This window comes from Grammomys surdaster, unplaced genomic scaffold, assembly GCF_004785775.1.
Source record: "Grammomys surdaster isolate TR1022 unplaced genomic scaffold, NIH_TR_1.0 125621, whole genome shotgun sequence".
In the NCBI taxonomy this organism is placed as follows: Eukaryota; Metazoa; Chordata; class Mammalia; order Rodentia; family Muridae; genus Grammomys; species Grammomys surdaster.
Genome location: NW_021620462.1, coordinates 473,437 through 492,212, shown reverse-complemented (window position 1 = coordinate 492,212; position 18,776 = coordinate 473,437). Strand labels below are relative to the sequence as shown.

The 18,776-nt window shown below is 52.2% G+C and overlaps 1 protein-coding gene across 2 annotated transcripts in view; it reads left to right on the top strand.

Annotated features, from left to right (window-relative positions):
• The first annotated feature begins 9,663 nt into the window (after window positions 1–9,663).
• Atp2a3 (ATPase sarcoplasmic/endoplasmic reticulum Ca2+ transporting 3) overlaps window positions 9,664–18,776 on the top strand; it is a 32,287-nt gene continuing 23,174 nt past the window's right edge. For both annotated transcript variants that reach the window (XM_028787294.1, XM_028787293.1), the window contains exon 1: window positions 9,664–9,959. In XM_028787294.1, coding sequence (XP_028643127.1) covers window positions 9,842–9,959 — 118 coding nt within the window. In that variant the 5' untranslated portion in view covers window positions 9,664–9,841. The remainder of the gene's footprint in view (window positions 9,960–18,776) is intronic.

Sequence of the window (18,776 nt, the reverse complement as noted above, 5' to 3'; positions counted from 1 at the left end):
TGATGGCTTTGAGTAAAGGCATTCAGAAGTAGCAGACAAGACTGAATCCTGAAGATCAGGCTTTTCAGGAGGTGCTGTGGCTCAGCTACAGAGCAGGTCTCCAACCCCTCTCCTTTCTCAGCCAATGTCAGTCTTCGTTTTATGGCCTCACACTGGATGCTTCATGGACACAAAACAGCTGCTGTGGCCCCCAGACATCAGAAGCACATCACATGCAGGAAGCATCAAAATCAAAGGGCTCTCATTTTCAGTATTTTATTTTTTAAAATTCCCCAGAAAATTTCCTCTTATACTGCATTAGCTAGAGTTTAGTGAGATGTCAGTCTGGACTGCCTGAGAAGCTAGGAAAACCAGCGGTTGGCAAAGAGGAAGGACACTTGGCTTAACCCATTCATGATTCATACACTCAGCCTGCATACTTTGCTACCTGAAGCAAACTCAAGCCTGTTAGCAGAAGGTGTGCTTGTCAGCAGTGGGGAGTGAACCCTGTTGGGTGGCCAGCTGGCAACTCTACTCATTTCCTCAATTAAACATGACACTCCACTGAGGTGGTGCCTGCTGTTACTCCCATTTTACAGATGACAAAACAGAGACATGTAGGAATGTTCCTGAGGTAACACAGGCACATAGAGGGTTTACCCCAGGTCTGTCTCTATTAAGCATGCTCCTAATGCTCACTGGGGGACCTGCTATACAGGTGGCCCTCACAATTGTGACCCTCCTGAGAAAGAGCTTCATTGGTTTCATCTTTGTGTCATTCCAGTGTCTTGGAATGGATAGAGATCTACCAAGTTACTCTCAGCAACCATTCGGTTTTGATACTTGCTACCTTGCAACGTATTTGAAAGCACACAAACCTGCCACCACTGTTAGTAATCTACCCGCCAGCTCTGTATTGTTTTTCCGCTGGTTCCTGCTGGTTCCTGAAGTCCTGGGCACACTTCCAATGTAAATATCAGCAAATGATGGAAATTTGGGGGAAGGAGAAGAGGGTGAAAGACCAGTCGAGGCCCAAGAGTGTCAGTTCCTCATTAACTTTGGAGCCATGGAAAGTTCTTTGTTCCTGCTTGCTGGCTTCTTGCCTCCAGGATCTGGGTGGGTATTGCCCTAGGCCAGCTTCCTGCTCAGATCACAGACAGTCTGGCGAACAGAGGCCAGAGCCAAGCTGGGTTCTTGAGAATAGACTTGGAGCCAGGGGGTCACCACTCAGGAGCAGTAGCCTGGTCGCCTCTGTGGTACCCCACCATCAGTTCCAAGGTGACTATGACAGGGAACTCCCACATTTCTCACTTCACATAGAGAAAAGTGGGGTTCAGGGACACAGTGCATCTGTTCACGGCCACACAGTAGCGCTTCAGCGATGGCTTCTGCAGGTGGAGCTTCTCCCCACTGTGAAGGGTGACTGTTAGGATTCTTGGCCACCTCAGCACTTTCCCAGGCTGTAACTCAGGGCTCAAGAGATGAGTCAGGGTGTGTTAACAGCCCAGCCGCATAATGCCCAGCGCTCTGGTGCAAATATCTGGCTGTTTCCATCCACAGTGTCACAGCTAAGAGCTGAGACTCAGGGTCCAGAAGGCTGGGTGAGCTCCCTGCTCTACTGTCCACCAGGGTGTAGCTTTGCCTCATATGGTGTAGAGAAGTTGTCTTTTGAAGGATATAGTGAAGATGCCAGCTCTTCTAAGGCAGGAGGATGGCAAGTTTCAGGCCAGCCTAGCTAAGGAGACCCCAACTTACAACAAGATATTTAGCTATCTAACTAAGCAATGCAGCAACAGCAACAGCGGCTTAGATCAGACTCCTGAGTTACTAACTGTTGTTCTTCCATACTCTGAGATCCTGCCTAGAGACACATCCCCATCCCACCTCCAGCAGCTGCTTTTGTGAATAATCCACCAGGAGGGCCTGAGCTGATTTGCATATGCAACTGAGGGGTGTGGCTCCAGGGAATTTGAGGCAAATAGAATTCAACTTGCAAATTCGGATATTTTCATAGAGTGTGGTTGTTGGAAGCCAGGGAATACAGCCCCACAGGAGCTCCCTTTCACCCCCAGATCCAGTGACATCCATTGTGGCTAACCACTCCGGGAGTCACCACACTTAGTGGTAACAGATTCCCCTAGTCTCCTGAGCCAGGATTGGGTTAGCCATAAGTTGTACCATCAGGGAAAGTCCCCCAGAGAGTAGAGGACATTCTTAGGTCACACGCAGAGCCAGCTCTGGGTTAGGTCAGAGAGTTCTCCATGTATCTGCTCTGAGCTGGCCCAGGGCCCAGGCATCAAGTGTCTTGGACACAGAGCCTGGCCCTGCTACACTGAGGACCTGCCCGCCTTTGTCAACTTTGCCCACATCTCTGAGATCCCAGGCTCTACCTGGGGACCTGGAAAGGACCCAGGGCACTGGAGGGTGTGTGTGTGGGGGTGACCTGGCAGAAACAGAGCCCAGGCACTGAGCCACAATGACAGGATATCCCCAGGGAGCTGGGCTGGCTGCCTACACAGGGAACGCTGGGGTGGAGACCTGGCATAGCTGGACCTGAAGGCCCCAAAGGGCACAGAGAGGGAAAGTCAGGACAGCTGGTCCTTCCAGGCAGTGAATGGGCCAGCATTGTCATGGAAAGTGTGACCACAAGCAAGAGCAAAGCAGAGGAAGTGGGGTGCCCGCAAAAAGAGATGTGAATATTTTCCACTGCCCCATTCTGAGAGCCAAAGGCACCACTTTTTCCTGGGGGCCACATAACCACAGTTCACTAGCGATCTTAGAATTAGACCTGGGTCTATCCCACCTGCTATTTGGCTGTAGGTCCAGAGTGAAAGGGGCCTCCCCAGACTCTACAGCCAGCACTGTGTCCAGGAGAATCCAGACTGGCCTGAGGATTTGGCCAACCACAGAACTCAGCTCTAGCCTGGAAGACCCCAGAGAAAGGCCCACCCTAAGCCCCTCTCCAACTCTGCCCACAGGCCTGACTCTTAGGTTCCCCAGAGGCCTCCTCTCTGTTCCAGATGATAAGTCCCACTTTTTGAGCTGTGTCTCAAGGACACAAGCTTGGCTGGTATGACCATTTCCAAGGCAAATCAGGGTTCTGTCAACTCCGCTCCCGTTGAGGCTGTCTGTGCAGCCACACTCAGACTGGTCAGGTGTGCCCCTTTCCTGCCAGGCAGACCCACTCTTCTCATTGCTAACGTGCTGGTAGTTGGAGCACATGACTGGCCAAGAGACGGTGCCTTCATGGCAGACGCTAGGGTAGGTGAAGTGTGGAGCTAGGAGGGGACCCTGGGAGTTGTGTGGACATGGGCAGGTTCCAGCTCTTCTCTGGGCCTTAAGCCCGACTTCACAAGGTGATTGCGATGTTTGATGTGTCCCATGCCATGAACCCTGACAGACATGATGCTCATTCATCCCCCACCCTACCTCATCTGCTTCTCCTGCCCCGTTACACCGGCAAGAATTGCATTTAATTAACATCACGGAGAGTCTAATAGGTGGTGGCTCAGGTGTTGAGAAATGAGATGCACCCCTCCTTGCTCTTCAGAGCTCCGCCCCACCTGTGGCCTCCTCATTAACCAGTGCCTTGTGTTTCCCTGCTTGCCTGAACTCTCACTGGTGGCCTCCAATTGGCCTGTTCCTCCACGATGGGTACCATCTAAACCACACTGGTTGTCTCAGGGACAGTCTGGATTAAAGATCATTACAAAAATCACCCTCCAGGGTGGGAATGTCCTAAGAGAGTTTAGATGACAGAGAAGACTGATCTTCCAGAGAAGGTAATGGTGTAGACAAGGATAAGGAGAAAGCAAATCTTGGAGAAGGAATAGAGACCAGTTGATTGGACTGGAATCTGAGGTAGCAGAAGGGCGGGGGCGTGAACTGAGCCTGGCAAGGTGTCCTGGAGGACAAGTGGTGGAGCTGACTGGGAAAGAACACAGGAGTCAGGGAAGGCTCTCAGCAAGGGAGAAGCTGCACAGTTGCTTTAGGAAGGACCGTGGCTGCGGCAGACAAAGGAAGAGGAGGGCCTTAGAAGTAGGCCAGTCCTCTCCTGACATGCTACGCACTCTTCCTGAGGACCGGGGAGCCTCTGGAGGGAGAGGACAACTTCCTTTCCTTGGTCTGGCTGGGGAGATAAGGGGGTAAGGACAGGAAGTTGCCTTAAGGAGTTAGTAGCATGGCCTGACGTCCCAGGCCTAGCCATTGCAGGACCAGCCTAGATATAAGGGCACAAAATGCCAAATAAGTCCATATGGCACAAAATGCATAGCCAGTGTCCTGGGCTAGCCTGGGGACCCTGAGTGCTTCTCTCTCTGTCCACTGTTAACAAGCCCATTCCCTTGGCCCAGTAGGTGACATATGTTCCTTCTAGGACAAGTATCATGTGTCTCCACAGTGGATAGCTATTCTATGCGTGCCTTCTGGATAAGACTCAGCAGCCTCTAATCCCAGCAGAGGCAGGAGGATTTCTGTGTTTGAGGCCAGCCTGGTCTACAGAGTGAGTTCCAGGACAGTCTGGGCTACACAGTGAAACCCTGCCTCAATAAACAAAACGAAACAAAACAAAAAGACAATAAACTCAGACCAGTGCTCACCAGTGAGGAAGAGGACACCCGAGGTGTCTGCAGCCACGTGCTCCTGCCCTTCCTCTCACACCACCCCCCAAGGTACGGTTCTCAAGCCCACAAGCCCAAGCATTTTGCTTTGTTTTGGTTTTATAAGACATAGCTGGGGTGGCCTTGAACTCAAGAACTTCCTGCCTCAGCCTGTTGAGTTCAGGGACTAAAGGAATGCACTACCTACCTGGGTGAAACGCAGCAACTCTAAAAAGAATTTAGTGGAGTGCCCTTGGTGCAGGTCCTTCCCAGTTGTTTTGATGGCCGACGTATCCCTGCCTGGTATGCAGGCTCCTCCCTTCTTAGGCCATGGGTCTGAGTCTCTGGGGGGAAGGCAGGGCTACTCTATGCATCTAAGAGAAATCAAGGTGCTGGACTGTGGTCCCAGTGCCAGACGCAGGGCTTATGTGGAAGGCCTTTCTCCCCAGGAAGCATGTTTCCCTTCTTGCTCCATGGGGATTATGCAGCAATGGTCCTCACAGGTTCCTCTGCAATTCCTATTAACCTCAGGAGGTCTCCACTGAACGCATCCCGGTTCCCAACCCAATACTTAGCCCCTGGAGCTACCGAAGCCTGTCTTCTACTTCCAGATAACAGAAACCCCAAAAGACCCCCTCGTTGGGACTTTATTGACTGGTCTGAGTGAAACGACAGACTGAACTTAGGCAGATGGAGGTGTTCTTACGGCTCCATCAGAAACCGTCTCTTAGTTAATTAACTCTTTGCAGCACTAGGAACCCAAACTGGGCTGTAGCTGAGCAGTGGTGGCTCACAAACTCAGGAGGCAGAGGCAGGTGGATCCCTGTGAGTTCGAGGCCAGCCTGGTCTGCAGAGTGAGTTTCAGGACAGGCAACAACACAGAGAAACCCTGTCTCTAAAAACAAACTAAGCAGGCTTTAGCACATGGCAGGCAAGTGCTCTACCATTGAAGTACATCTTAGCCCAGAAATAATCCATTTCTTTTCTGCTGTGGCCTCCTCTTCCTCTTCCTCCTCTTCTCCTGCCTCCTTTTCACCTCAATTCATATAACTCAGCTGACCTCAAACTCCCAATCCTGTTGCCTCAGGTTTCCTGAATCGTGAGTTTATGAGTGTGTGCATTGCCTTTTCCCTCTGATATCCAAACGTTATCCTTGAGGTGACAAGATGGCTACCAGCCATCAGTAGATAATAGAATAAAAATATTTCCCCAATATTCTAACAAAAATCGAAGTCAATATATCTGGTTGGCTGTGTTCTAGTCAATGCTGCTTTTGAGACAACCAGTCTTTGTGGCCAGAGAACGACAGGCTGTCTCATTTTCTGGGATAGTCACACACTGGCCTCTGGATCTCAGAAACAGGATCATCTCTAGAGAAGCCAGAGAATGGGAAGGGGAAGGGAAAGCTCCCACGATGACAGCTGTGGCAGACAGAATGCTGCCTGTGGTTCTATTTCCTGGACCCTGGGAGTGGGCCATTATGTCCAAGGGTGGCTGAGAACATTACCTTTTCCTCCTCTTCTTCTTCCTCCTTCTTTCTAAGCTTAGATATACTACATTTCCCAGCTCCCCTTGCAGTCAGGTGGGGCCATGTGATTGAACTACAGCTTGTAGAGCATAAGAGGAAATGACATCACCACTCCCAAGGACAGGCTCATGAAAACCTCCTATGACTGGGGCCATGTTCTTCCTCCCCTACCCCCCACCTCCGGCTCCATAGAGCTAGTGTGGTGGCCTTGCTGCCACAGTGAAGAAAGCAGAGCCACAAAAGGAAAGAGTTTGGGTCTCAGTATCACCACCTTAAGTGTTCAATCAGCCACATGCTCTACACCATTAGAAGTAAACCTTTGTAGACTGTAGCCCTGACACACTTATTTTAGGCTGACTTTGTTGTGGCAGTTGGCTTACCCTGACAATTACCCCAGAGCAAAGTGAGGCTCAGAGGTGTGAAACGCTTAGCCCAGGGCCACACAGCTGAGATTTGGAGCTGGACTTCTAATGATACACAACTCTTTACCTCAAAAACCAAGCCAGGCTAGGGGGATGTGGCAGTGGGGTGGGAAGGGGTGGCAGCACACACCTTTAATCTCAGCCCTTGGGAGACAGAGGCAAGTGGATCTCTGAGTTTGAGGCCAGCCTGGTCTACAGAGTGAATTCTAGGATAGCCTGGGCTACACAGAGAAACACTGTCTCGAAAGACCAAATCAACTAAACAAACAAAAACAGAAAAGAACTACAAATCTCCAGAAATTTGTTCAAATACAGGCACATCTGTAGAGGAACCCTCAAACCCCTTGAAAAGGGTGGAAACTCCCTCCCCCACTCTCTCCCTCCTCTACTCCTCTCTTCCCCCCTCTCTCTCCCTCTCACACTCTTTCCCTCCCCCACTCTCTCCTCCTCCCCACTTTCTATACCTTAGCTCACTGCTCTCCCACTCTTGACTTTCCCTTACTCCCCTATTCTTCCAGCAGACACAGCACTGAGTCTGAAACCCTAATGAACTCTGGTCCCCTCCAGAGTTGGAGCTCTGGCCTAAGGTTAATCTGCTTGGCTCAGTTCACCGTTTTGTATTGTTGGGCCTGGACTTCTCTTCCCCTTGGTGTGTGTGTGTGTGTGTGTGTGTGTGTGTGTGTGTGTGTGTGTTGGTATGTATACAGGTGGCTTAGGCTGTCTCTGAGGAAAACTTCAGTCCCAAATAGAGAAGTATTCTTTAACAGCCCTGGAGTACCTCAGGCCCCTGACACCCACGTGGCTTTCAGCAACCCGTTTCTCTACCTCGCCTTGTTGCTCTTCTCCCCAGCCTGACCCATATGCAGCAAGCTGAAACCAGAAACTCTTTCCCTATCCCTGTCCATCATTTCCCCAGATTAGCTCCATGGAAGATTTTTCTAGAAGGCAAATCTGATCCTATCTCTCATTGCTTAAAAGCAGTGAGGATAAGGACCAGTCTAATCAAGGATTGGTGTCTAAACCTGGCACCCCACCCCCCAGCTATCTTCCAGATTGCCATCTCCTGCTCCCATGATGCAGCTCTGCTGGGACTGGGTCTCCATCCGGACACGAGGCTGATGTTTCCCACATTTAATTTAAACAGCTTGTGACAGGTTGCGACACCGAAACCCTCCCAGGGAACACCTGTCTCCTCCTGACTGCCAGGCTCCTCACAGGAGGTAGCCAGTAGAGAGTCTGCTGGCGAACTGCCACCATCTGCCCTGTGGGAGAGTTCAAAAGCTCTGGGGCGAGCTAGGCCTGGAGCTGTGAGGAAGTAGGGAGAACAGACATACATGCCCTTTGGACAGCCTGCTCGTGACCATGCCACCTTAGCCTCGAGCTGTTGTCTAGGGACATAATTGGGAACACAGAAGTGATGGACAGGGAATGTGAAATGACTGTGTGGGACTTTGAGACATTTGAAGGAAGGCTCAGAAGTCCTGATGAGGACAGCCAGGCAGGTGGGCACGATGACCCGTATATTCACCTGCTGGGTAGGAATCACCATTTTGCTCTGCCCATAGAGTTTGAAGATGGGGTGGAGTGGGCTGGGGAAAGGGGTGGGGCTGCCAGAGCAAACAATCAGGCCTGGGGCTCTGCCTTCTAGCAAAGCCAACTCACAGCTGTGGGATAGGAAACGTGGGAGAGGCTAGGGTTGATGTCCCCTGAGGTTGGCAGAGGAGATATCTGCCCCCAGGATGTGTGTGCTTGGGAGGATGTAGGGGTGTCTGCTGCTTGAATGCCTATACCTCCATGTCTCTGGGAGCGAGGGGCAGTATCCCTGGGCGGCTCTGTCTCCCGAAAGAATCCTACCAAGTTTCTTAACAACTTACAAATAGTGCGACTGCCTGCATCCGGTCCTGGTCAGAGGGAAAGGGGTGGACAAAGATGTTGGAGTATACACTTGTAATCCTAGCATTCTGGAAGCTGAGGCAGGAGGATTGCCAAGAATTTGAAGAAAGCCTGGACTACATAACAAGACCTTGTCTTAGAAAAAATCCCAAGCAAACAACTAAAATGTCAGTTGGAAGGAGACGCAGCCATAAAAGCAGCATTCCTTTATCCCTACAACAGCTGAGACCCAGCTGACGTCATAGAGTCTGACAGCCCTTCCAAAGCTACTAAAAGGCCCAACTTGTCCCCGTCCTCACCAGTCAATATTTGGAAAGCATAGAGGGGTGGAAACAGAAGATGAAAAAAAACCCGACTCTGGGGTGCCCATGCTCAGGCAGGCCGTGCAAAAAGGCAGGAACTGTGATCCAGTGACTGCACTGAGACCAACAGGGGAGGAGCGGAGATGAGATGATGCTGTTCTCTTGGCTCTCCCTCTCGGAAGGTGAGTGGTCTCTGTCTTCCACCTCTTCAGGCCTGCAACCTTTCAGCACTCCCTGGTAGTGCTGATATAGGGGAGTTTCTTCTGTCCCTGTCCTTCCTTCAGTCAGGGTCACACCCACCAGGCACCCTTAAGCAAGGAACCCCTCTCCTCGCTCCTGCTCCCGGGGGATCCCTCTGAATCCCCGCCCGCATTATTCACCTGTGGGGGATGTTGAAGTGGTAGGTAACAGCCTGGTGCACTTTACTTTCTTCCCCACCCGGCCACTCTTAGGGTCCTAGAGATGCGAGTGTATGAGGAGAGGGCACTTGTCGCAGGACCTTTGGGAAAATGTAAAGCGTACACATTCCGCACCGGAGGAAAGAAAGTATCAGGTTGTTTCTTCCGCAAGAGACCCCCGAGGGCACTGCGTCTGCTTCCTGCCAGACTCGGGGTCCTGCTGTGCAGAGGTGCCCCCAAACGGTGGAAGTGAGATGCCACCAAAGGAACATCTGCAATTTGCAACCCCCTTACTGCCCCCCCCCCCCGACACCCCAGCTCCTAGGACACAGAGAGGCCGCGAAGTGGCAGCTGTAGGTCCCCCAGCTCTGCAGACCAGGTTCGAGGCTCTCTAGCTGCAGCTTCAGTACGGGGCTCCGTAGGACAGGAGGGCAGCAACCTTGGTCCCCCCCACCCTCACGGGGCGGGGCGGGGCAGCGGCTGCGAGTGCGGCCGGAAGGGGTGTGGGTGCAGGGCGGGTCCCGCGCCGCCCCGCCCAGAGGACGGAGCCCCGGGCACAGCATCCTGGAGCGGGCCGGACTGCCACAGACACTGCCGTCGGGGAAGGTCTCAGCGCGGTCATGGCCTCCCGAGGCGCCTGCCCCGACCCAAGCTCGCAGCACTCCACACAGTAGCCCCGAGGAGAAGCGGCCTGGACGTCGCAGACGGCCGGGCAGGCAGCATGGAGGAGGCGCACCTGCTCTCGGCTGCCGACGTGCTGCGTCGCTTCTCGGTGACAGCCGAGGGTGGCTTGAGCCTGAAGCAGGTGACCGACGCGCGGGAGCGTTACGGCCCCAATGGTGAGCGTGGGTCCCTGTCCTGCGGTGGGGAGCGGTTGTCCCCCCTCCTGACTCGGCAGGAAGCCGGGGCTCAGTAAGCCTCCGCAAATGAGCATGAGGCACCTGGCGGGGCCTCCCGGCCTCCATCGCAGGAAGGGGCAGGATCCGGCTCTCCACTCCCCGTCACGATGCACCCCTGCAAGCCTTAGCCCCTTTCATCCCAGAGTCTCACTGGATGCCCGCACCTGCTGTGCCATCCGCGGACACCCCGCAGGTGCAGACTCCGAGGCCCTCTCTCCAGGGACGCCGAGGCCCAGCCTATCAGGGGGCTTCGATGTCTCCCCGGAAGGTTCACGAAGGCGCCTGAGCTTGTCAGCTGTCAGCTTTGGTGCTCTTAACCCCAGTCCTAGGTCTTCCTCTTTCTGCAACCCCAAGCGGATGTGGCTGGCGGGAGTTGATGTGGGTTTGAACTGCTGAGGCAAAGACCCACCTTCTTGGAGGAGCAGGTCGGAGGTCTGGAGGAGTCTTACCCCAGCTGGTGTACTGGAGTGGTACCTGCCCCATCTCTGGGGACGGAGGGAGCCCATTTACTCTTTCAGTTTACTGAAAGAGGTATGGCTTCCTCCCCTCCCTCAAAGGAGCATGGGATTCTCCTTCCTGCCAAAAGTCTTGCCTGGCCAGTGCCAGTAGACTCCATCTATATGTGGCCCACACATTGTTAGGAGGTTGCAGGGTGGACATACAGAGGTCCCCTGCAATGTCCTCCTAAGTAGGACCTGCCACTCCTGGCTCAGGGCCACAACACCTGTAAGACTTGAGGGAAAAGAAGGGAGGAGGGAGAAAAGGAGGAGGAAGAGGGAGACGAGGGGAAGGAGGAGGAAGAAGAGGAGGAGGAGAGAACCAATTCACTCCAAGCTTATATCTTTTTGGAGAGCCCCTAACCCTTTGAGAGTTGCCAGGCACTAGAGGGAACCATGCTCTGGCCTGGGTGTCCCTCTGCTCAAGGCACGGTGGCAAAGTAGGAAGAACTGTCACAAAGGATGCTTTGGGTTTGTATTGGTTTATGAAAACCACCTCTTATGTAAATATTATCTTTCTGGAGCAGAAATCCTTTTTCAAAAAAATTAGTTGCTATATTTAGTTGAGCTGTGGGAGGAACTAGGAGATAAATATTATTTAATATCTCCCATTAGTGACTTGGCAGTGAGGGTGCCCTTTGCTAAAGAAGACAGGGCTAGCAGGGTCTGTGTCGACCCTGAGGGAGAGGAGGGCAGGTCTGGGGTTTGCAGTCTATTTGATGTTACCCTGGTCCTTGGTTCCCATATGAAGTTGGAGGCTCGGCCTTTAGTTCTGTCCCAGGTCACACAGAGTCTGTCCCTGGAGGGCTCTGGCCTAGTTCACTCTTTTTTTTTTTTTTTTTTCTGGCTCATGCCTTCATTGGTACAGAAGAGGAGATAACCCAGAGAGAGGGAGCCCCCAGCCCCCTTATGCCATGTAGTGTTATCTGGTGAGGGAGTCTCAGGGGTGTCTGTGTGTGTGTGTGTGTGTGTGTGTGTGTGTGTGTTGTGACAGGAGAAGATACTGGCTTGGCATGTGATGGGACAGGCAGAAACACTGGCAGGGTTGTTTCAGGTGCCTCTGTGTTGATGGTGTTAATAGTGAAAGCTCTGACGTCTGAATAACTGCTTCATGTCAAGAGCCTCTCTCAGCACTTCTCATCAGTTAGCTCGGTTCTTCTTCCAAACAACTCTGTTGGACAAAGTAAGGACTTTGTCACCCTGTTTCACCAAGGAGGTGAATGAGACACTAGAAGCTTACGTATCTTGCCAAGGTCACAGTTAGTGGTGGAGTTGGTCCTGGGGCCTCTCTTTAGTTTTTTTCTATCGGGCAGTCATAGTTTTTGTCCTCCGGTGCTGGCACCTGTGCTAGGTTGTGTGGACAGCAACTATTCCTGCTTCCTTCGGGCCTCTGACCTCCAGGTCCCTCCCATCACTGGTTTGTTCCTCAGGAAGCTGTCCAGGGCTCTGGAAGTTGTCAGGTGAGCAGAGGGGAAGCAGCTGCCTCTCCCTCCCTCCTGCTCTGTGTGTTAGGGTTGGTTGGAGGAGGGGGAGGCTTGGGTGTCCTCCAGTCTCTGCTCAGCCTCTGGAGTGGAGCAGATGGGGTGAGCACCCTGGCTGTGCTCTGCCCTAAGCAAGACACTTGGACACTCTGCTGTGGCTTCCTTGTTATGAGGCGACAGTAGAACCTGTGTCAGGGTTGTTTGTGCTTAGTGAAGTCACTTCCATACAGTCATCTTGCCCTGTAGCCAGGAGGTGGGGCTGAGCTCTGGGCCAGAAGCTGGGTGAGAAGATGAGCAGGGTGTGCAGGCAAAAGGGACACCCCAGGGACTAGTGTTCCCCCTGCCCTAGGCGGCTATGCACCTGCAAGGTCGTTAATGCTGGAAACCACAAGGAAGTCATTTGCTTAGTCCTCCAAGTTTGCAAATTCTGCCTGGGTGGAGAAGTGGTGGGGGCACTGGGGAATCTCTCCCTGACAGAAAACCTCAAAGCTGGGTGGAAGCCTCAAACAGCTATTAGAGAGACCAGCCAGGAGGGCCAACACACATGAAGACACACACCAGCCTCCGTAGCCCTGCGTCAGCCTCCCGAGTGCTGAGATTATAGTCTTGTGCCACCAAGCTCAGCTTTGTTGACATTTTTGTTTTTAACTGTGCTCAGGGTTGACCCAGGGCCTTGCATACACAAGGCAAGCCTTCTAACCACTGAGATACATCGTTAATCCTAAATTTATTTATTTTACTTTTTAAATAAAAGAGAGCACAAAGTATCCAGCCTCCCCATGGATACACACAGGGGCCTGGGGAGAGACACTAGGATCCAGGCTTGTTTTGTTTTGTTTGTTGTTTTACAGTGAGAGGTAGCCAGGACATGCTGGTCCTCTTGCCTACAGCTCCTCTGAGCTTCTTGTAGCCTCACAGGGTCTCAGAAGGGCTAGCTGCAGTTCCTTCACCCTATTTCCCAGGGCTGCTGGGTGCTTTGTGGCCTTTGTGGCCTTTGTGGCCTTTGTGGCATTACAAGGAGTCTTCTATCCCCATATCATGTCACCACTGTGAGTGGCATTCCAGGACAAGCTCCTAACGAAACTGGCTAGCAAAACAGGAGTGTTTATACTTTTGGGGGATGTGGGTGAGCTGCTGTCCACCAGGTTGTAGCAGTTGACCTGCCCACATCTGACACCAGTGGCGTCAAAGCCCTCATTTGACCTGGGCTGATCTGATGGGAAAGTTCTTCTTATTGCTTACCTTGTTTGTTTGTTTTTTACCTGTTTTCGAGTCAAGTTTGGCATCTTTGGATGCTTAGAAGTCACCTGACATCTGTATGTTCCTAAACAGCATAAGCCAAAGCCGGAGACAAGATAGTGCTAGGCTCATCCTGACACAAACATCTACTCCTGAGGACCCTGGAGAGCTAAGGAGATGTTGGGCCGGGCAAAATCCCAGAAGGACTCAACAGTCCCTCAGCTGTAACCTTGTTTTCTGCCTTCACCCCAGGCCCTAGTTGGCATTAGAAGGGGAAACCTATATGCATGACCCCAGAAACAAGATAACGAGGTCAGGGCAGGTGTGACTTCACGCTCTGGCTGACCTCTGGCCCCTTCTGGGTCCCAGTGTCTTCAGCATAGCAGAGGTATGACTCCCATCTCCTAAGCACCTCTCAGTATTGAAACTGCCTCTGCTGGGTGCTATGTTGCCCGCAGCCATTTTGGGCTTCACCCTAGTTGTCATATCTCCTAGCCCCTTACTGAAGGCTGCCAAGCTACAGTTTCAGTCCTGCCCCATCGTGACCTCTCACCCCTGTGTACTCCAAGCAAGGTGGGGTCTACCCTGTGATATGACAAGACACACAGGTGTTGACAAGCCCTTCACCACTAGCTCCAGGTAGGCTGGGGTGCCCCTCTGCAGCACAGGAACCCCTTCCCTCTGGGTCCCTCACAGGTCCCCCTCAGAGCCAGGCCAGGCTAGCCACTCTAGCTGGACCCTGGAGACAGGACAGAGCCAGGTGGGTTGGGCGGGCCCTGCCTAGCTGAAAACTCTCCCTGCCTCCGCAAGTGACAATTTAATTGCTCTGTAAATTTGCCTTGGAGGAAGACCTTGGTGAGTGCCCGCCTCTCCCAGCTGGAACTGACATTTAGAAGCAGAAATTCCAGTTTTCAGTGTTGAGAGGAAGAAGGAGGGGGAAATTAGAGGAGCAGGTGGTGCGTGGAGCAAGGTGGGGGGAGTGTAAGCAGCCGTGGTGTACCCAGCTCTGCACCCTCTGGTCTATAGCTCCTGGGGATGGGCAGTAGGCCCACACCCTGGCCTAAGCAACTAAATAAACAATGGCCCTGGGAGCGGGTGGGATGGGGTGACGGGCACAGTGTGGCTCCAGGGGTGGCTCAGCCTGCCTCAGTGGCTAGAGGCCCAGTACTAACTCCTGGTCAGAGAGTGGTGTACTGACAAGGGTTGTATGAGAGGTTGTCCGGCTTCCAAGAGTCTTGATGAGGCGGTGAGAGAGGTGTATGGAGGGAAACAAACACCTCGGATAGGAATGACAGGTGGGGAAGATCAAGGGAAGCCTCAGAGCCTGCGCTTAAGTTCTGAAGCTCAGGAACGGACAGAGGCAAGGTTCCATGCTGTGTGCCAGGCGCTGTTCTGGGTGCTGGAGACTTTTCATTGACCAAATCCTGCTGTGAAGCTGACCTTTGGACAACTGTCAGTGTGTTGATGTCTGGTGACTGTGTCCATCTCAGGAGCCTTTCTTTGGCCAATCCCCCGGACTTCAGTCAGCCTCAAGAGCCATTCCAATCATCACAGCATTTGTGCAGATGAGACACGGCCCATGGGGCTTGCCAGTGGTCTTAGCATAACAAGAATTAGAGCAGGATTTGAACTCTTGCCCTCGGGACCAGATTCCATGTTCTGAGTCTTTTTGTGCGAGACTCAGGGCTAGAGTAGGGACAGGATCCTACCAAGTTACTGCCTTCCCTGTGTAGCTGTCAGCACTGTAGGGGACAGGGCAGACGGCCCTCTATTTGCAAATAGGATGTCTGTACCAAGACAGGCCTGACAGCACATCAGTCCTAGGACCAGCTGGGGACAGGTAGGAGAGCCAGCATCTTTCTCCTCAATGGGGACTCTTCCAGATGTGGGCTTCCTCTGTGACTCTGGAACTTACTCATCTGAAAGAGAGATCCAGGTCTGTCAGGTTCTTAGTGGAATTCAGAGTATGAAGCAGACCAGACTTGAATGGGCAGGATATTGTGGGCCCCCAAACCCTACCTGTGAGGACAGCAGATCCCCTGGGAGAAGGTGATTTGGGCAGATGGATCTGAGCTCACTACAAAGGAAATGGGCATCCAGGTAAATATGCAGGATCGATCCCAAGGTCTTTCAGGTGGCCTTGACTGAGCAGTTAAGGGACCAGGGGAAAGAAGACAGGACTGTCTAGGAGTTACCATAGGAGGCCCAGGGCAGAGGTTAGGGGCCAGATGGCCTGGGTGTAAACACGACCCAGCTCTGTGATCATGAAGTTGAGACTCAGCCTCTCTGTGCTCAAGCACTGTGAAGTAGTAAGATTAGTGTCTCCTCAAGCTTAGTGGGAATCCTAGAGAATGGGATAACAAGGCAGCTGATATGGTCCGTGCTGGCTGCTGGTACCAGATAGACAGGGATTGTGCAGGCTGCACACCAGTCTTTCTGTTATCCACAGGACAGAGTGTGATAAGGCCACCTGCTTGATCACAGTAAACATGGATTCTGCTGTTGATGGTAATTGTCACAGTAACTCTTCGTGGTAGCCGTGGAGACTACATCTTTCCAGTGGGAGTCAGTTGCTTGGTGGATTAAAATCCTTTGTGCCCTGGGCAGGGATTGGCATGGCCTTCCCCCTGACCTCTGAGCTGGCTGAGCTTTCCTAGGAGTGGTTGGAGAAGGTCTAGTTATAACAGTGGAAGCCAGGCATTGCATTAACAACCCCCAAATCCCAGTAGCTAGCCAGGTACGGTGGTGCACCCCTAGAATTGCAGCACTTGGGAAACTGATGCAGGTGGGTCGTGAGCTCCAGGCAGCCTGGGCTATACAGAGTGAGACCCTGAGATATCATAAACAAACTGAACAAGAAAGCAGCTCCAAACACAACCCCCTCAGTGGCCTAAGAGGACAGAGGCTCACTCCCTGCTATGTAGGGTGGCAGGTTGAGTACCTGTGATACAGGATGACATGCCATACCCTGACTCGCGGGTTACCCCCACTATAGTGGAGGGTCCATATCCCGCCCATAGACAGCATGGGTGGGATACTGACCCTCAGTTTAAATGAATTAAGCCAATAAAATTAGGAATGTCGCCCTCAGCTACACTAGCCATGTTCCCAGAGCTCAGTGTCCACATCTGGCTAGAAACTGCTTTTCCAGAATGGACAGAGATTTCGTCCATCTTCACAGTCTATGGGACAGTACCCCCTAGAGAGTCTTGCACCAAAAACCTAGTCTGTCAACTGAGAAGTAACACACATCCTTTTTTTGGAAAGTCTCTTGGGCTGAGGAGTGCACAGTTACAATGTGGCCTTGGGGGTGTGTGTGGGGGGGAACACAAAAGTATATGGAGAAATGTGGTGACTTTAAAGAGTGGGTCACTGTGCATCAGGGAACCAGAGGACAGATCCAGGTGAACAAGTAGGAAAGGGAACTAGAGAGACACCCCTAGGGCAGGCAGAATGTAATCTGAAGACTTGAACTGCTGTGTGTGCCTGTGACATGTGTCCTACCCCTAGGCCTGATCCTGACCAATGAATGTCACAAGGAGCATGGCATCACAGGGCAGGGATAGGGTTGAGGGTAGGGGCTTGCCTCACAGCAAAAGACTAGAGAAACAGCAGGAGGAAGTTAGGTTAGACTGACAGCCCTTCTCTTGACCATGAACCTTAGTAAGACACACTCCTGGGTAGAGCCCAGTAGAAGCTGCTGATATGTGCTGTGGGGGTAGGCACTGCTTTGTTTGATGCAGGGGCATGGCTAAGATGACCTCTAAGGGACTCTGCTCCATTGAAGAACTGGCCCAGAAACTGGGCCCAGACCTCCCCCTGCCTTTCCTATTCGCTTTAGTTAAATAGATCAGAAAGGAAAGTCTGTTTGATTTTAATCTCAATGCAGGACACTGGAGATTACATTTTCCGTGGAAAATGTCAGCCATTGCCTAAAATAGGACTTTAGAGAAAATGCTAGAAAGTGTATTTTTAGGTTATATGTTTCCCTCTTGGATCCCAGAGGGCCAGTGGCTGCTTGCTGCTGTCCCTGGTTCAGCTGACAGGTGCAGACCCTAAATCTCCCCTGTGCATGGTCTGGGAAGAGTTCCCACAGGAAAAAAGTCTGTGGGCCAAAAACATGCGGACAGATGTGAGGAACTGGGCCACGGTCAGGAAATGGAAAGGAGAGGACAGGAGCCCCAGAGTCTGCATTACAGATGGGGCCTGGGAGCTGCTGAGGAGGCGAACCTTTGAGTTGCCAAGGACTAAAGGAGTCAGAGTTCAGAAAGACTGATCACGTCGGGCTTCAGACAGCTTCAGCTGGGGAAGGGCTTTGCCAAAGAGGGGAATCTCTCAGGGCCCTAGCTCTGGGGTCCAGCCCCTGCCACCTGCACATAGATGGCACAGGCACAGGCACAGACAGGCACAGGCACAGGCACAGGCACACAGAGACACAGACACAAGCACAGGCACAGACACAGGCACAGACACAGACAGACACAGGCACAGGCACAGACAGACAAAGACTTGCTGTGAAACTTTGTTCCAGTTGCTTGTCCACTCTGATCCCCTGTCCTTGTATATGTGAAAAAGGCCTGGCTGCCGGGCGGTGGTGGCGCACGCCTTTAATCCCAGCACTCGGGAGGCAGAGGCAGGCGGATTTCTGAGTTCGAGGCCAGCCTGGTCTACAGAGTGAGTTCCAGGACAGCCCGGGCTATACAGAGAAACCCTGTCTCGAAAAACCAAAAAAAAAAAAAAGAAAAAGGCCTGGCACCTCCAGATTCCTCTGTCAGAGGTTGTTGGGAAAAGTTTATGTTCCCAGGTACCCAAAGCAGCCAGCCAGTAACTTTACAGCTGGTATAAAATTAATTTAAGACTTGTAGGTGGTAAAGAAGTTTGGAGGGGGTGCTGGAAAGATGGCTCAGCAGTTAAAAAAACAAAAACAAAACACTGGCTGCTCTTGCAGAGGATCCAGGTTCGGTTCTCAGCACACCACTGTCTGAAACTCTAGTTCCAGGGAATCTGATGCCCTCTTCTGGCCTCCTTGGGTGCCAGGCATGGATGTGTTACACTTGGCAACACCCTTACACATAACAAATAAAATAAAAATTAAAAATAAACTTTTTAAAGAAGTTTGGCTTACTGGTAAACTGAGGCAGGTGCTCCTGGTGTCTAGAGGCAATATTCTTCATGGTGCTGTATGGCACTGCACACGTAAGGGCTGTCTTCCTTGAGTTTGTCAGGAATGGCATCCCAAAAGGGACCCCAAGAATGACCTGAACATAGCTGATTCCTTGGTGTTTAGAAATACTAGGGGTGTCCAGGGAAGCTGGGTGGTGGGATTATAAGGTGGCCTTTTTCTGGGCATCAAGAGGAGCACAGTCAGATGAGCACCCAGAACCTGTTAAGGCAGGGAGGCTCCGGCCTGGGTTGGCAGCCATACAAGGAAGATCCATGTAACGGAGTTTCAAAAACTGTGGACTCTGTGACCTTGGAGTCTTTCTCTTCTCCCAGGCCTCAATTTCACGTCTATGTAAGGGGTGGGGCTGGAAGCCCTT